At 47.1% G+C, this 17,947-nt stretch overlaps 1 protein-coding gene across 1 annotated transcript in view; it reads left to right on the top strand.

Moving 5' to 3' along the window:
• FAM102A (family with sequence similarity 102 member A) overlaps nucleotides 1-17,947 on the top strand; it is a 38,172-nt gene that overhangs the window by 241 nt on the left and 19,984 nt on the right. Inside the window, exon 2 of the mRNA XM_027877843.1 lies at nucleotides 1,176-1,812. Coding sequence (XP_027733644.1) covers nucleotides 1,667-1,812 — 146 coding nt within the window. The 5' untranslated portion in view covers nucleotides 1,176-1,666. The remainder of the gene's footprint in view (nucleotides 1-1,175; nucleotides 1,813-17,947) is intronic.

The following is a 17,947-nucleotide window of genomic DNA, read 5'->3' as shown; positions in this document are numbered from 1 at the left end:
CACGGTCCGGGCACGGTCCCGGTGCTTGGCCCCTGGCGCTGGGAGAGCGGTGAGAGCGGGCTGCGGGACGCTCGGTGGTTCGGAGGTGCGGGAGGTGAGCTGAGGCTGAGCACGGCTCAGTGCAAGGCTCGGACAGAGAGCCGAGACCTGGGCACAGCTCGGTGCAAGGCTCAGACAGCCAGCTGAGATCTGCGCACAGCTCGGTGAGCCGAGACCTGGGCACAGCTCAGTGCATGGCCCTGGGGTGCCAGGGACAGGCTGTGAGCTCCCTGCAGCCTGGTGCGTGGTCCCGGGTCCCGGGGGTGGGCTGGGACCTGTCCCCATCCCGGTGCACGGTCCGGGGAGCTGGAAGGCAGGCTGAGCCCTGGCAGCAGCTCGGCGCAGGGACTGGTGGTGTGGAACAGTGCCACAGGACAGCGGAGGTGCTCAGGCTCCGGCAGAGCCGGCTGGGTTCACCCACAGCCAGTGAGGGGCTTTAACCACCCACACATGCAGGCAGCTGCTGGAATCCCTGAGGATTGTTTACTGCCCGATGCTCGTAACCTTGTCCCTTTTGGATGCCGGTCAGCTCCTGCCTCCCTGGTTTGGATGTTGTGTCAGTGTGTAACGAAATGCCCATCTCCAACCCCAAAGCTGAGCCGTGCAGGGCTCGATGTGGATCCGGTGCTGGGGAAAGGCAGCATTCCCGGTGGGCCTGGTGATTGGACAGCCAGATGACCTGATTCGGTTGTTATGCTGTGTAATCTGGAGCAGACTGCTTGTTTTCTCTCTCTGCTGCTTTCTCCATTTATAAGATACAGGTGCTAACACTTAGGGCTGGTTGGAAATGCAGGAAAGAAGCAGATTTTTCAGTTATTGAAACGGCTTTTGCTTATTCTTGTTAGACTACACATTAGACTGATCTTGCTCTGTAAACTGCTTCTCAAGGTGGTGGCTGAAAACAGAGCAGATTTTTATTAGCTGCTTTGCAAAACAGAAATTACGAGGGGGATGACAACACTGAAGCTTGCCCTAGGCAAAAAGGGGAAAGAGGATGTTGGGGCCAGGCTAATTGGGGCCATACCTCTTCAGACTGGAATGAGTCTGGACTGAATATTACCCATCCAAACAGGTTTTAGAGCAAGAGGAGGAGCCCAAGACTGGCTGGAACTAATTTACTCATTTCCCTCCCAAAGGCTGACCCGAAGACCTGTATCAAGGAGTTGCACAAGGGGAGGAGACAGAAACTGGAAGCTCTCTGAATGTGCTGCCCGCAGACTTGAGGCTTCTCTGGGGACTCTAGATGACTTCCCACAAGAGATGCTTTCAGAAGGGGTTTTGCTGAAGACAGAGCACTGCAGCCTCTAACTGGGACAGCTCCTGCTGGTCTGGAGCTGAGACCAACTTCCCTCCCTCCCTTTTCCCTTGGAGATGTTGCAGAGATTTAATCTGACCTCTTCCAGCTCACCTGAAGCCTGCCGTGGTGATGATCCCACAGCCAGATCCGACCACCAAAGAGAAGAGAATCGTGCGTTTGAAGCTGGGCCGTCGTTGTAACTGAACTGGAATTTGCTCCCTGCTTGTGCTCCTGCAACGAGTGCCCTTCTTCTGCTTGTCTGTGTGTGTTTTGAGCCACTTCTCCCTGATCTTGTTTGGAATTCCTGAGCTTTTCACACTGAATTTGCCCATGGCTTTCCTGATGAAGAAGAAGAAATTCAAGTTTCAGACAAGTTTCACTCTAGAAGAGCTGACTGCCGTCCCCTTTGTGAATGGGGTCCTGTTCTGCAAAATCAGGCTGCTGGATGGAGGAGACTTTGCTAGTTTATCTACCAGGTAAGACTCTGCCTGCAGAGTTGCTGCCTGGCTCTGCTTCTTTCCCTGGTTATTCATCCCTTGAGCGGTTTAGCATATGGCCACCACTTGCTTACCCCTTGATGGGATTTTAATAGTTCTGTTGTAGGGCCCCACATGCCACATCGTTCTCTGGAGCGGGGGAAGTGCATGGCTGGAGAGCTCTGAACCTGGGTGGTGTTGGCTGATCCGAGCTGGATTGAATTTTTCAGAGATGAGGGGAGGGAGCGGGAGGTTGCTCCCTTGAAAGAGGCTGAGGCTTGTGCGTTAAATCCTCTCTTATATTTTTCCCCTCCCCTTGCCCAAGTTCTCACACGCTGTTTCAGACCCTCTGCTGTATTGCCTTTGTACCTTACTTGAAACTCAGCTCTGTAGAAAACTATTACCTAAGCAAATCGACCCTTCTCCACTTTGCTCTCCCTCTTTGATTCTGAATTTCTGTTCTTGGTAAGGGTGGAAGTAGCTTGCTTTGCATTGCAAATTGCTGTGCAAGGGAAAACTGCTGCCTGGAGTCAAAGTTGTTGGTGTTAAAGACCCAGTTTATCTCCTTGAACTGATGCCATTGGATCTCCCAGTTTAGAGCAGCAGTGTTTTCTGTGTGATCTGTCGTGTTGGGATCGTTCTGCTGCACATCTTACAAGGCTCTGCACTCGTGTATTGGTGTTTCTCTGACTCCTTCAGGCAGGTCTGTCCCCACTCTCGCTACTAATTGCTAATAAAAACTTGCTTTGTTTCTAACTATGCACACAGATTATCACCAGCAGTATGCAAACACGAATTCCATAGCAGCCCAGACTTGCTTTCTGCCTCAAGATGTGAAGGAAGCCTTTAGTGGCTTTCAAAACTTGTTTTTTTGCTTTCCTGAGTGACTGCTCAGTTTTAAAGGTACAGGATTAGTTTGTGCTGGCTGTTAACTGCTTTATCCCAAGGCTAAAGCCTGGTTTGGGCTGGTTTTCCTCTTTGTGGTGCTGCGTGCTGAGCTTTCTCGTTTCAGGAGAGATTTTATTGGGCAAGCATAAAACAGACGTGGTAGGGCATTGCTCAAAGCTTGGTTTTTTTTCCAGAGGCGCGATGCAACCTCATCTGAAGTTCTGTAGAAACCGTGGGCGTGGAGCACCTCCAAAAATGGACTTTGAATTAATTTCTCTTTTGAAGAAAATCTATCAAAAGAGCTTTTCCTCACAGTGTTTCTCCCCTGAGGCTAGGTCCTTGGGTTTGGTGGAAGCAGCTTATCTAAGGAATTCAAACAGTATGTGAACTTGGAAAGAAATTAACCCTTCTGCTTCCTGGAGTCCTAATAAACTGAGTTGCACTGGAGGGTGTCGCAGGAACAGCCTGTGCTGAGAAATGCCCATCTCCCTCTCCCTCTTGTCCCTGAAAGTGGCTTCTGGGCGCCGTCACTAGGGTTTGCTGGTGCTGCCAGCCGTGTGGGTTGTTTTCTGAGCTGGCTGGGGTTCAGCAGTTCACTCAGCAGAGCGCGTTGCAGATGTGTTCCAGCAGCAAAATCATCTGTAATTCAAACCAAACACATAAACTGCTCTCCCTGGGCTTGATTGCTTCAAAACGAGCGAAGGGGAAGTGGGCTGGGGGGGTCTGCTGCCTTTCCCCCAACCTGTCTGGGCTCTTAACTGAAAGCACATGGAAACCTGTTCCTGCTTGAAAAGTTACGGCTCTCAGTGGCACTGAGTCATTTGACCTCTTCCAAATATTTTCCCTGTTGCAGTTAGAGGAACTTCAGGAGGGATGAATTTCCAGGAATGGTGAGGAGAACCGTTACCATGTGGAGAGGCTCCTAGATCATGCTTTGGGCTCTGCTCTGTGCTCCTCTAGTCATTTCCATCACATTTTTTGATACTCTTTGGATCCAGGGAAAGATTAAAGGGAAGGGGATGCTGTGTCTATATCATGTTAGAAATCTGTACATTATTTAGGGTCTGTTTCTTGTCCCTGAAATCGACCACTTCCAAACCCGATCGTGTTTGAGGCTGTGATGTCTGGGAGGTCATCTCTTGTGAGCTGCTTATGTACAAAATCTGGTGTTTACTCTGCAATTGATTTGGGCTGCTTCTGTGGTCTGTGGCAATCAGAGGTTTGTGGCTGTGATGGAGCTCTTCCTGACCATGAGTTTTCAGAGAACTGATCTGAACAAGGTGTCCCACGTCACCTGGAGTCTGTAAACAGAGGGGAGAAGCAGGTATATGAACTCTTCATAGGACACACTAAGTTGGGTTTTTTTCTAGCTGTGGTGTGGAATGAGAAGTGTTGTCTGAGAAAATAAGAACCTCCAGAGACGGATTTTTCACGTTATTTACAGCAAACTTACCTGGCACCTCGTGCTTGTCTGGGGCGGGAGGTGGGAATGTGATATATCCAGGGAGTTGCCAGGTGGCACTGGGTTCATTTGACCTGCTCAGAGGGCAGAAGCAGCAGATTGTACTGCTGGCTCCCATCAGCCCGTCATGGTCCCAAGTCCAGTTCAGCCTGGGTTGCACGTACCTGGCACTGCCTGGTGCTGTGGGTCTGGTGGGGCACACCCTGGGCTGGGACCCCCTTCCCAGGCTGCTCACACCCCCTCTTGCCCAGCCTGGCTGAAGGGGAACCTGTCTGAAATGCATTAAGACTAAACACTCGTAGGAATTCAAAGCTCCCTGGAAAAGGTCCAGGTCTTTTCAGCACATTCAGCTTTGAGGATCTGCCTCCCTTGGGTTTTCTGGTTTCAGTTTTTTGGTTACTTTCCTGCAAGCAGGTACCCTTTTTCCGTGCTTCCTGTTCTCAGGCCTTGCTTTAAATCATGTGGTTAAGTGACTAAAGTTACAGCTGTAAATATCCTTTTGCTTGTCCTTTCCCCTCCCTTTGTAAACTCTCCCTACCCTGTGGTGGCACTTCTGAGGATAAAACTCCCAGGTTTCACTTTACAGTGCTCTGCACAAGAAAGCATCTATTGTTTGTGGGTTTATCACCTTGCTGTTGGATTAGAGAAACTGGGCTTCTGAAAGTGCATCTGAGCCAGGTGTAGGCCAGGCAGGTGCTGTATTTCCCCACAGAGAAGTGCCAATATATTCCTTGAATATTATTAGTCCAGATACTTAAATAGCACAACCGCCAGTGAATTCAGTTGCCTCCCAAGTACCTTTAAAAATAGCAGGCACAGAGCAGGAGGGATGTGTTCATGGCAACCGTTTTTGTGAAGCAGATGGGCGGCTGCATTTTGTACCAGTTTGAAGCTTTTTGGGGGGTTGTGCAGCTTTGTTCCTAGAGAGGTGATGCGACAAGCTCATCGGGAGGCTTCCAATCCGTGGATCGGCACAGGCAGGAGCCTGGATGTCCAGATGAGAGCCCTAAAGCTGCAGGCTGATGTAGGGCACACACGTACATCTTTGGGTATCCTGGAAGAGGAAGACTTGATTAAATTCCCCGCTCTGTGCTTGCAGTGTCAGTGCCTGCTGAGTGACAGCCAGATGCTCTGTGCTCGGCGCTGAGTGATCTCTGGCTGCGTGTTGGCAGCGAGCGTTGCCGGTGCACAATGTGGAGGAAGTGGAAAGCCAGGTGTTATCCACAGACTCCTGACACTACATCCTACATTGTTCTGTTAGCCTGCCAACAGTTTTCACTCTGGTATTTCTGGATTTGAAGGAAGGGATTGTGCTCTGAAATCCCCTGTCTGACTCCAGGGGAAAGACTGTTTTGCATGAGCTGAGCAACTTTGAGGGTATTTCCCACCTTCCTTATTGTCTTCTGAACGCACCTCAGACTGTATTTCGTTTGGGACACTGCTTTTCCAAGCAAATGCAGCATTTCAGCTTGAATTTGTGATCCTGCCACTCCTGCAGCAGTTTTAACTAAGGAATGTGGCTTGTCTCCTGCAACCCAGCCCTGATTCCATGCAGGCTTGATCTGGGAAGAGCTGACCCTGTTGGGGTGGTCTGACCTCCCAAGTATGTCAGTGCTGCAGCCTGAACCCAGAATGTTCTTAGCCTTGCAATTTTTTGAGTCAGTATGAAAGGCCACTTCCTGCACTGCAAACTTTATTTGTTTTTGGGGGGTATAAAGCTGCATCCAGAAAGCCAAAGGAAATACTGGTATTTGGGAAGGCACCACACTGACAGCTCCCTGTGGACTGAGGTCAGCTTTTGTGTGAGTGTGGCTCTGCCATCCTTATGTAGGCACAAATGACCTGAAGCTACTTGCTTTTGGCAGCTGGTGGGATGCAAAGCATTGTTATACCTTCGTGATCTAAACAACTTTTTCATTTCTGTAGGACATAAATAAAAGGGAGAAGCATTACCCTGCTAACACAGGGCTTGGTGATTCAGAAACCTTTGTGAAGAGAGGTGCAAGTCATGCAACCTCCAGAGTGCAGCTCTTGGTGGTGAGAGTTAAATCAGTTTCTTCCCTGTCTTCACATAAATAGTCATTGTGCCTGATGTTACAGGATCCTTCAGATAATTAGGTTCACCATGTTTGGCTTTTTCAGACTGGAAAATTGTTAACTGTTTGTTTAATCGGAGACTGAAGGACTGATTGAGCCCCATTGAGACATGAATCTTCACCACTGTTTGCCTTAAAACAAGGTTAGGTAACTAAATAGTTTCTTCTGGAGTCCCCAAGAGGGAAGAAAACTGTAGTGAAAGGAGGAGATCGCTGGCTGAGTTCTACCTCTTGACTCCAGTGCAATTGCCGTGGTTTAGTAGAGAAAAGAGCTTGGTTGTGGCTTTAAACCATTCTCCCAGTTCCATATTTTAGGACAATGTGTGTTTGGCTCTATCCTCTGCTAGGAAGTGTGGTGTGACAACACATTTTAAAAGTACTTTTGTTGCAGACACGTATGAAAATGTAGACCTTCCCTATGTGTACAAATATTCCTAATACACAGATCAAAATTCCAGAGCTGTTTCACACACTGACATCCTTCCTTCCTGGCAGAGCCTCAGGAACAGGCTGAGAGTGTTAATGGAGATGGGATTTGAACACAGCCTCTAGAAGTGATTTGCAATCAAACATAACCTATTTCAAGGTAATATTATAGTACCTGTGCTGCCTTGCATTCTGAAACAAATACAGAGAAAGGAGACAGCAAAGATGAGAAAAAGAGGTTCATTCCAGCAATGTAGCTAAAATGTAGGTGCAAGTTGTGAGAGCAGAAGCAGTGGATGAAGTTTAACCTCTGGCAGGTTGAGAGTGTTGGAATAATTGCAGAACTGATAGAGCACCACACAAACCAGGCACAAACCGTGTTAAGCTTCTCTTTGAGTTTGCAGAGCACTTCTGTCACCTTTCCTGGGCTCTGGCAGCTACACCTGCACCAACCAGGATGGGATGACTTGCTTTGTGCCAGACTTGCCTCTTCCTGTCACCACATTGGGTCCTGTCACAAGACTGGCAGAATTATGTCAAAACCTTCCTGCCACGGGGGCTGTATCCTGTTGAGTAAAGAACAGTCGCTGTTCATGGTCTGACTCTGGCCTGCCTGCTGTGGCTCAGGCAGGGGCTGCTCTGTTGAGCAGAAGCTGTAATCTAAAGCCCTGTAACCGATCTGCTGTGTGTACAGCATCAGTAAATACGTTTGGATACAGCCGGCTTTCAAACTTCCCCCTCCTCGCCGGTTCTGAGCTGGCATTGCTTTGACAGCTGACTCTTAGCAACAGCCTTATCTGTGTGACTTAGGCAGCCCTTGGCTCAAAAAATTACTCATTGAAAATTAATGTTCTACTTGGAGATTTGACCACCTTGATTTGCAGGGTGACAGTACCATCAGCTCTGGCTGAGGACGAAGGGAGGTGGAGGAGGGTTGCCTCCTTTAAGACATGTATTTATTTCTGAAGTACAGGGAAAAACCTAAATGGCTTCCAGTCTGTTTATTCTTTGTGCTCTTGAGCTGCCATCAGTGTTGACTCTAGCTTTGTAGCTGAATTTCTGAGGAATTCATGCGTGCCTTCGGGAGCCTGTGGTCTCGCTGCACAGCAGTTGGTATTTTAATAGGCCATAAGTTGCCCGTGGCAAGTTGCTCTGGTACCAGTTTCTAGATGAATGAGGCAGGTAAAGATTTATTTCTCCTTATTATTTTATTGCAGGAAGCTACATCTGGTAGTGTTTCAAGAAAGAGCCCAGCGTGTCCCTCAGATCAGAAACCTCCCTCACTTCAGGGCAAGTGTGTAAGCTCACAGGATGGGATGGTGAGGCCTCACAGCATCCACCTGAGCGTGTGGCTCTGTGGGGTCTCATCCGTGAGAGGACGGGCGGATGTGGCTCTGTGTGTGACCTCCCTTTTTCAAACAGGATATGTTCTGCATCCTCTGTGGGCTGCCAGCTCTGCGCTTGCAGCCTGCTCTGAAATGGATCTGGAATTATTTCATAGCTGTGGGTTGTTGTAGAATAAACTAGAAGCCTTTAGGAGTACCCTGGACCAACATCTGGATCTACCTGTTTCTTCTGTAGCATCCTGTGACTTTATATCAGTAATCTGTGCTGCAAAGGTGACTATTTCAGGTGTTATTTCAGGATTTGTTAACCTACCCCAGTACCAGCTGCTTGCCCTGCAGGGTTAGAGACTCTTTTTTTTTTTTTTTTTTTTTTTTTTTTTCCTCCTTGGAGTTTATTCATATTATGCCAAGTGCACTTGCTGGGAGACACGATGCACTTCGCTGTCGTAACTCCAGACTTGGCATCACGATCCCTCTGGTACCATACAGTGGGACTCGGCATCTCATTTTAGTGCCTGGGTTTGAAAAGCACTTCCCACTGGACAAACAGTTGTGCCTGTGTTCGCTGCATGAACAGCCTTCTTGTTTGGCGTATTTTTTAATCTGATGAGCAAGAAAGGCGATTGTTGTGCGGGATTCGAAATCGCTGATCGTCGTGGACGTCGTTCTCACGTGCGGGTCTCGACCCGTGTAGCTCAGCTGGTAAGGGCCAAGATGAGGAAATGGGATGGAGTTGTGGGGATGAGGAGGAAAATGTGGAGGAAGCACATGGAGACTAAAGGATTGGGAGGAGGCAAGTGTGGAAGAGACAGGATGCTCCAGATTACCAGCAGCATATACAGCAAGATAGTGGCTGCACTCCCTGCGGATGGAAAGTAGCTGAGCTGGCAAGAAAGCAGGATTATGCCTTTCCTTTGGCTGGATTTATCCTGCTTCATTGGTGAGAGAAGGCCTTGAAAGAGGTCCCATGTTGTAGTAGATGGAACTGAAGCTAAAAATACTTTTACAGCTGTATGCTGTATTTTAAATAAGAAATGAACCCTGAAAGCACTGAGAGGGAGGAAGGGAGAGAGTGTGTGGATTTACTGTCCTGGAAGGGCTAGAAAGCTGCAGCACTAATTAGTAATGCAGCTTTAGAGACCTGCAAAACCATCACCCCTGCATGTGGTTGGTAACTAGCATGAAATGTGCTCTCTGAAGTAAGCAACTAAAGCTAGAAAACTTTCTTTTGGAGCATCCTAGAGCTACATGTTTGCCTCAGTGATGCAGGTTCCATCTCTTGCCATTCAGCATACCAGGTCTTTTCCATGCCTTTCAGAAATTGCCAAGCACTGTTATCCAGTCTGGCTTTGCAATGGAAAAAGCTCAAGGAACCTGTAATAGAAAACCCTTTGAAAGAGATGTGGCCTTAGGGTTTCAATTTGAGGTAGTCACATACCTCCATTTTGCTTCCAGAATAAAACTTTGTATGAAATGACTGTGGCAAGGTGTTTCACTAATGGGTATTGGGTTAATGATCAACAGAGGCTCCCTCAGCCAGCTGCCACATGAAGGACTGGTCAGCACACGCCTTCCTGTGCTCCTACCTGCCAGTGGAGCTTCCATTCCTCCTGAAATGCAAGTTGTGAGTGTGAGGAGTACAAAACAGGGAGGCCAGGGTGAGCCCTGACATAGTTTTCCAACCGTCTTGTTCTCTGTCCAGTCACTTCTGTTTCCACTCTTTAAGAGGTAATATTGCTCATTGAATTAAAAACACAAATGACCAAGAGAGGAGGAGGGAAAGGGTTGTCTGGAAAAACTCAGACATAGAGAATTAGTTCTTTTTTTTTTTTTTTTTCCCCAGCCTTCTATCAGACTCTTTGAGGCTTTATCTGTGCTTTGTAACAGCAAAGGTGAGGTTGGGTGTGGTATAGTGATGTTCAGTGGATTTTTGTTTGCATCTGTCCAGGTTGGGGAGAGGGTTTTCAGCTTGGTTGTGTTTTCATCATGCTTTTTTCTCCTGCTAGTTCCTGTTCTTCCCATCTTCCCCGTGCCTCCATATCACAAGAATATGAGGGAGGCATCTAGGATATTTATAATTCAGCAGTTTTTCCAGAGCTGTTAACGCTCCATTGCCCTGGAACGGAGCAATACCATTCCCACTTGACAAAGACTTGCTGTACCAGTCAGACCCAGCTAGTGCAGCGTCCTGTTTCCAGGCTAAGCAATAAGGGCTCTGCAGAGGTAGTCTGCTTGCCTCTCTTACAGATTAATTATGCAGTAACCCCTCTGTTGGAAAGCTCTTTTCCTGGCTTCTGTCAGTGGCCTGTTCTGGTAACACCAGGCATCTGCATAAATGTTGAATTCCTTTCAAGTGCAGCGCTGCTCATTTTGTACCTTCAGCAGCCTGCAGTGCTCCTGCTGCAAGGGAAACTCTGTGCTGTGGAGGGGGAGTGTATTTCCTACAACTGTTTCTGTCATTTGGTGTCTTTCTGCTCTGTTGAACACTCTGTTTGTGCTGTACAGGGAGTAAGCTGATCATACTCTGGCTACTGTTCTCTTTAAGGTCCATTTCTGATGTATTTTTATAGCAATGCCTTTTCCTGCTGTAAGTATGTCTGTTCTGTCAAAACAAACCTGCATGTTGTTTTCCTTCCAGAAGTAATGCAAGCACAACTCCAGTGTCATTTGCTCTCAGCAGGGGAGAATCAAGGGAGTATGGCTGAATACAGCTTGTGGTGACAGCCACAGAGGAGGTGAAGACTCTCTGATCCACAGAAACCTGCTCCTGGCAGTGGGAGCCTGTGCTGACATCTCCCAGGGGCTTAACCAGCACCGACTGCTGCTGCAAAATGCAGAGCTCTCCCGTATTCAGCTTTTAACCAAGATGTAACTTATGAAATTACATTTCTCTGATTAGGACAAGTTGCATCATGAGATATTGGTCGCTCTTAGAGAATTGTTTTTCCGCAGCTGTGGCTCCAGAGGAGCAAAAGCAGCTCTAACTGCTCTGTCTCAAAACCTTTTCTCTCCCCTCTTGCCGGCTCTGTCAGTCTGGCATGGCAGCAGTTCTGACACTCTGGAGTTGGGGCAGAACGGAAGGGATTGTTGGGAGGGGCGGAGTTTAGAAGTCCAAGCCCATCACCAGCCGTACGGAGATGAGTCAGGGGGCACAAGCTTTGCTCAGCAGCCTCTTCTCATTTGCAAACCTCTCCTGCTGAGTGGCCTTTTTGCTGATAAACCCCGACAGCGATAGATATCGATGGAGGGGACATCCAGGGAGAATGTATTTGCACCTTGTCTTTAAAACCATCGGCCTGGTTTGTACTGCTGAATGGTGCCTTTATAAAGGAACCGTGTAAAGCACCTGTGTTCATCCTGGAATGGAAAAGCTGCTGTTAACATATAAAGGGCTTTCTCCTGGACTCTTGTGTTTGTTTTGAGTAAACATGTTCTGTATAGAAGTGACTCACAGGGAAACACGTCTGAGCACGGTAGGGTGTTACCTCTTGGGTAACTAAACCTACTTTTAGCACCGGGGTTGACTTCAGGCAGCTTATTTACTGGAGGGCTCTTCAGCGTGTTCGAGCCAAATTGCAGTGATGTTACATCACACGGTGTTAATGAAATTATTCCAGAAATGAACTTGGCTTCATGTGCGGGTTAATTTGCACTATAAAGACTTCTCCGGTACAGCTTCTCTGGCAAACTCTTCCTGGTTGAAACAGGGATGATATTGGCAAAAAAAAGTCGCTTAATTATTCTGGCATCAGTATGTCTTCACGTGCCATAAATCTGCCTTGGAGGCAAAAGGATTTGTCTCTCTCCATCACTTGCATTAGGAATGTTTTTCCCAGTCTTGTGTTGATTCCCTTCAGGGTTTTCATTTGCCAGATTTACTACCCCAGCAAAGCTTTGAAGTATTGAGCTGACCCATGTCTTGATTTTTCTCATCTGAGGGGGCATGTGTGGATTTCTTTTGATTTTGAAAGGTAGGGTGGGGTTTTTTTCCATAAGAACACCTTGTTTTGAAACACAGCTTTCTTGTATAGGGGAGTTGTAGCCGCATCTTGTGCCCTGTGTAGAGGGGACATTATCGGAGTTCTCCTTGGTGGAGTTTATGTTGCTGTCTTTCTTCACTGGGAGTTTAAATTTGGTCAGCAAAAGGCAAATCTGGAATCTCTCAGAATGACAGCTAACACTTAGGGGATGAAGAAAGTTTATAAATACACCAGCAATGGATAATCAGTGAGTCTTCATTTTACATCTGTGGTCTGCCAGAAATGAAAAGGCTTTCTAGAAAAGCTACAGTGTGATACAGAAACATCTACCGACTCTGAAATGTGGTGGATTATTCTACCTTAATCTTGTAAGCATCTGTACAGAACAAACCTTAGAGGTTTTCTGAAGCATTTGGGACCTTATGAAACTTTGATTCTACACCTGTTAGCACAGGGGAAATTTGAATTGTGCTTTATCCAAAGGGCCAACAAACCCTTGGAAGAGTCAGGACTTTCCCCCCCCCCCCCCTTTTAACTTTTGTGGTTTTTACTGGGCAATTGAGTTGGTAATGAGCCTGAACACCCTTCCACCCCCCAGGAGCGTGGAGGTCTCTCAGCTTGGGGTTTGCTCGTGCCCCTGTGACTGCAGCTGGCTTGGCTGGGGGTGCAGGTAAGAGTTCATAAGCGGTACCTTAGCTAAGTTGTCCCCATGCCTGTTTTATGCACAGAGCGCTTTTGATTGTTCAGTGGTTGTTGTAGTTGTGGAACATTAGATCTGAAAGGTGTTTATGCCCAGAGTTAGACAAGTTCTTCAGAGCGTGCTGGGTGTGAACTGCAAGGTAGCCCAGTCTTCTGCAGCACAGAGCAGCCAAGGGAGCAAGAGGAACAGCACATTTGGGACAGGCTGGAGAAGGCAGCTCCAGCACACAACAACCTCAGCGTGGTAGCTGGTGGCTGACCTGGGCAGACTCAAGCCTGGGAATCCAGTGCAGACCTGCTCTTGCTTCTTCTGCAACTGAAATCCTTGTGAATTTGCTTAAGAGAGGAAAGCGCTGGTGGTGGGCTGGGCCGCCTGGCACATGGCTCGTTCTTGGCTAACCCAGCCCCAACGAAGTCTATCAGAACAATAGAAGTAGGAGGTGGTGTGGTGACTCAGTGCATGATCAGAGTTCAAAAAAAGCAAATGCGTCTTTCAACGTTCAATACGTACGTTATTACAGACTTGTGCCCTAGTAACTGAGTCATCTATCCAGTTATTCCATTCTTTACACCAAAGAGTTTGGTGGTTCTTTGCTCGTGATGTTTTTGCTCCTGGCACACATCCCTGGCCTCAGACCAAAAGGAGCTTGTGCTCTGTAGATGTGGCAAGAAGTCCTTGGATATGTGCTGCTCCGTGTTGGTCTGCCTTCAGCACAGTGTGTAACAGGAGATGTATTGCACAGCATTTGCTGTTACACTCCCTTCTTGGCCTCGCTTTCCTGATGTCCAGCTTTTCTTCTTTGCTTTGAGATGACTGACTGTAAATTACAAATACCCCAAAGCACAGTGGCTGTGCTGGGCATGTCCCATCTGCACAGTGCCTTGTACTTGTCCCTTGCTGCTTTGCAGCTGAGTGTGTTAGAATTATTTCCCCATGCCTTCTCCCTGCTCCACCCTTCTTCAACTCATCTAACTTGTTCTATAGCTTAAGATTTAAAGGGTCATTTTTCTGTGACTTTTTTTTGGTCTCCATTTGGCACAATTTTTATTTCTTTATGCAACTTCTGCCGTAGCACTCAGTCACCAGCTGAACTCAATTTTTTAATAACCTCCATTGTTTCTCATAGTATTTTTAACAAAGTTCATGTTAGGAGGAGATTAAAAGTTTTAAGATTTAAATACAAGGAATGGTTGGAGATTTTTTTTTTTTCTGGAATAACCTCCAGAGGTTTTAACAGCCCTGTATGTACTGGAGAGTGGCTACCCAGTGCAGTGATCTGGAGTACATGGGATGCACTGCACTGGAAAACTCTTGCCTATGGAACATTGTGCATGAGGTGCAGCATTTCATGTCTGTCACTTATAAAAGACATGTGTCTGGGTGCACGTGACTGGAGTCCAGACATAACTGAATTACTTTCAAAGAGCTGTTAATACACAACTAGGAATGCTGATGCTCGAGGGTTTTCTACTGGTGATTGACTTGACTGCCACCCCAGTTTTCCAGGAGGTGTTATCACTCCCTGGCTTGTACTGGTGGACCTTTATCAAGATTGATCGCTGCCTTGGAGGGAACTGTAGCACACAGTTCAAAAGCTTTACGGAAATAAGCTTCTTCTGGAAATGAGGTTAAAGCCATAAAAAGTCAATCCCTTGCCTGCTAGATAGATACCAGCTTATTCCTAAGGAGGATTTCTAAATCATTCTGTGAATCCTGTTTTTTATTCCATGCTCGCCTGGTTGTTTTTGCTCCAATTCTTTCCTCACCTGCCTTTGACATACTTGGTGCCATCATCATTGTCCCCTGTCCCCCAGTGAAGCTTGACTGCTGCTTACCTTGGTTTCTCAGCTGTGGCTGAGGTTTCTTACATTAGCTTTTTTCTTCCCTGTGCATTTGCCATTAATCCTTTTCCCTGTATTTGTCTCATGTACAGTCAAATAAGGATTATGCAGGCTGTGCTGTTAACTGCATCAGTGGAATCTGGTTTTCTGAGCTGACTTTCCTCTACTCTTCCTTCCCTGTTCACTCTTCCCCCGCCTCCCCAACTGCCAGTGAACAGCAGGAGTGGATGTGTGTCCATCTCCTGGTGTGAGACACAACACGGTGAACCTTCCAGAAGTTTTTGGAGCTTGTCTTGGCCCCTCCAAAAATTGCTGGGTCATGTGAATGCTTCATTATAAAGGCACTGGTGTTCACATTGGGCATTTAGAGAGCCCTTATATATGACTGGTCTAGTGCAAATGAAGAATTAAATGGCTGTAAGCTGATGCCAAGAGGGAGGTGTGGGTAGGTGTCCCTCTCCATCATGGGCCACTGGAATGGGTTTGCTGGGAATTCAGAAGTTAATTTTGGAAGCAGGTGGTAAATGTGATGACTTTACTGCCGAACCCTTGTTTAAAACACTTGCAGCGCTTTAACATCCAAATAAGACTTGTTTCAAATGACAAAGGCTTGCTCAGTTCTCTCAGTGACACGGGCTGCATCATCTGTCTCTGAGCCATTTTTCCATCATAACTGCTCATGTCTCCTGCACAACAACCAGCACTTGTCAGCTGGAGAATACGGGGTTGTTTGCAGAGGGGGAGACGTCCAGCTCCTGGGGCTGGCAGTTGTTCTGCTCAGTGATGTAAGCCCAGGCACAACAGAGTAACTTTATTGTGGGGAGCTCCATGCAGCCCTTGCTCTGCCTCTGCTCAGGGAAGGCAAAACCCCTCCATGTAAACTTGCTGTAAAGTGTTTCTCCACCTCCAGGTTAGACTGCCTTGGATTTCACGCATTGTGTATCCAGCTGGGTTTTATGATCCTGTGTGATGTTCCCCAAGGAATATGATGTGTCACCTCTTGTTCTTGGGATACATTTCCACTGAGCTTCCCAGCACTTGTTGTTGCATCGTGTTTGCTTCTGCTTTTCTGCCTGTGTATGAGCTTGACAACAAAATAAAACGGATTATGACAGCCCTAAGCTTTTCCTGATGTGACCCATTCCTGTGCTGTCTGCCCACGGTGCATCTTGTTCACTGTGGATTTCTCTCCTTTTCCTTGCCAGGCATCTGGATGGCAAAGCCTCAGAGCTGCATTTAAATTTTATAACATGTGCTGCAGTGAAGTGCCCTGTCCTAAGCCCATTATTTGGGGATACCTGCAGATTTTGGATCATATATCTAAACCAGCTAATGGCTAAATGAGGGCTTGTTTTCTATTATATATATAGGTTCACCCACATTTGTAATTTCTGTGTTTCACAGGCAGTGGTTAGGCCCTATTTTTGTAGCAGGACCTGCTGTGTTAGTAGGATGGGATATATTTTGGTGTGCTATGAATGCTGGGGTGTGAATATTGGTTCCTGGGCATCTTAGAAAGTCTGTTTTGAAACAGACTTCTCAGGGAATTTTCATTGCCCTTATCAAAGGTTTCTCTTACAGCTTTGCACTAGAAAACCTGGTTAAAATAGTAACTGTCTTCTCTAGAGCATGACATAGGATTGTTCCAGGCTTTGCCAAGCTAGGGGAGTGTCAGTGATCCCACTCTAATTCAGCCTTTGGGAGGGCTGGGGGATAGTTGAGACTGTTCTTAGGTTGGTCTCTGCAGCTGAAAGCAAAGCTGTGTAAAGAAATGCTGTAGAAAATGCCCTTCATGTGTAATCTGCTGGAATAACTGGATTTTTTGTTTCTTTATCCCCCCTATGTGATTGAGGGGATCGTACCTGCATTGCTGAGGTTATGTTGCCTTCCTCCCCAAAGGACTCACTGCTGATCTGTGTCGGGGCACCTTCAAGGGCTGCCCTTCAACCTATTGCACTTAAAAGAATCTGAGCTGGGAGTTGGCTTTGTGGCCTCTGTAAAATGTTTTTATCTTTCCTGTGCCTTATCAGATGAGATGCTGCTGCTCGTGCTGCAGCGGTGAGCTGGTGAGGAGGATGCAGAGCAAGTGAGCAGGAGGATTAGTTCTGCTTGAAGGCTCTGACACAGATCCACATCTCGGAGGGGGGACAGCGAGCATGTGGACTGGCCATCAGAACTAGGAAGGCTTACCCTTCCCCTTTGTGTAGGAGAGGAGGAGGAAATCTGAATAAGAAGCTCTATATGTGTGCTTATCTATCTACTGTCTCATTTAGCCTGAGGTTTTCCAACATCTGCTCCCGTGCACGAAACATCAGACTGAGACACACCGCTCTACTGAAACATTTGGCATTAGAAAGCTATTTTTTGTTGTCATTGCCCTCCCAGTAAGGCTGTGGCCTTTTTATGACACACTGTCACTGTCTTACATGTGACAACTGCCATAAAGTAAGGGTGAAACATCTGCTTTCCTAAATGCTTCAACAAGAGTGTTTGAGCGGGTGGTGCGTTGGAAGCTTGATACCCAGTTGGGCACAACTCAGCCCTCAGTCTGTAAATAGAAGTTTTAATCTCTGTTCTAGTGTTTCATTAGCTGGGTTTTCATGTGGGAGAGAGGGAGCCCAAGATAGCATGGGTCATATACGTGGCCTTTTTCTAGAAGTGTTTGCTTTAGCCAGCTTGTGTTCATAGGGAGCTTTGTGGCTTTCTGGAACAGTGCTGCTCTGTCCACGGCACTAAAATCACATTTGGTAAACAGCTCCTCTTTAAAATCTGTTCCTTGTGTGTTCTTCTACCTGTCTCCAGAGATGTGTGTGAGATCTGAACCCAAAGAGGCCTTGGAGGCTTCACCAAGCTCACTGCTGCTTCTCTAAAAGTAGGTGAAGTGGTGGGTTTCTGCTGTGCATCATTCCCATTTCTTGGATTCATACAATGCTATGGTGAAACATCTCCCAGCTGCTCTTTTTCTGGTAAATCTTCTTTCAAGGAGTAGGATGGTGGATAAAGGATGCAAAATACTGTTCTTCTGGCTGGTCACAGAGCCAGAGGTAGATGAGCAGCTCCAGGGTTGGAAGACCCAGAAAGCTCCTTCTGAAACTCCACTTTCCACAAAAGCTGCTGCAGGATTGCATCAGTTTATTCTGAGGAGGTATATTTAGGTCTTGAAGAGTAATTACACAGCTTTGAATAAGTCTCAAGTCAGAAGAGGGCACAGCTTAGCTTGGCAGGGATTCAGCCTTCTGGGAGTCTCTTGCAAAATGGTCCAGGCAGCTTTTTTTAAAATAAAACTTCTGAAGACGACCCACTGAATTGGCACCTGGTACCAGGCATTGGTCTGAACTATTTCTAGCTCTCCAAATATGGAGTAAAACTTAAAATTAGACACTTCTGGTTTTAAGC

Source organism: Empidonax traillii, unplaced genomic scaffold, assembly GCF_003031625.1.
Source record: "Empidonax traillii isolate 1590-97213 ecotype Southwest subspecies unplaced genomic scaffold, ASM303162v1 scaffold34:size3740991, whole genome shotgun sequence".
NCBI classification, from domain to species: Eukaryota; Metazoa; Chordata; class Aves; order Passeriformes; family Tyrannidae; genus Empidonax; species Empidonax traillii.
This window is presented reverse-complemented; position numbering and strand designations above follow the sequence as displayed.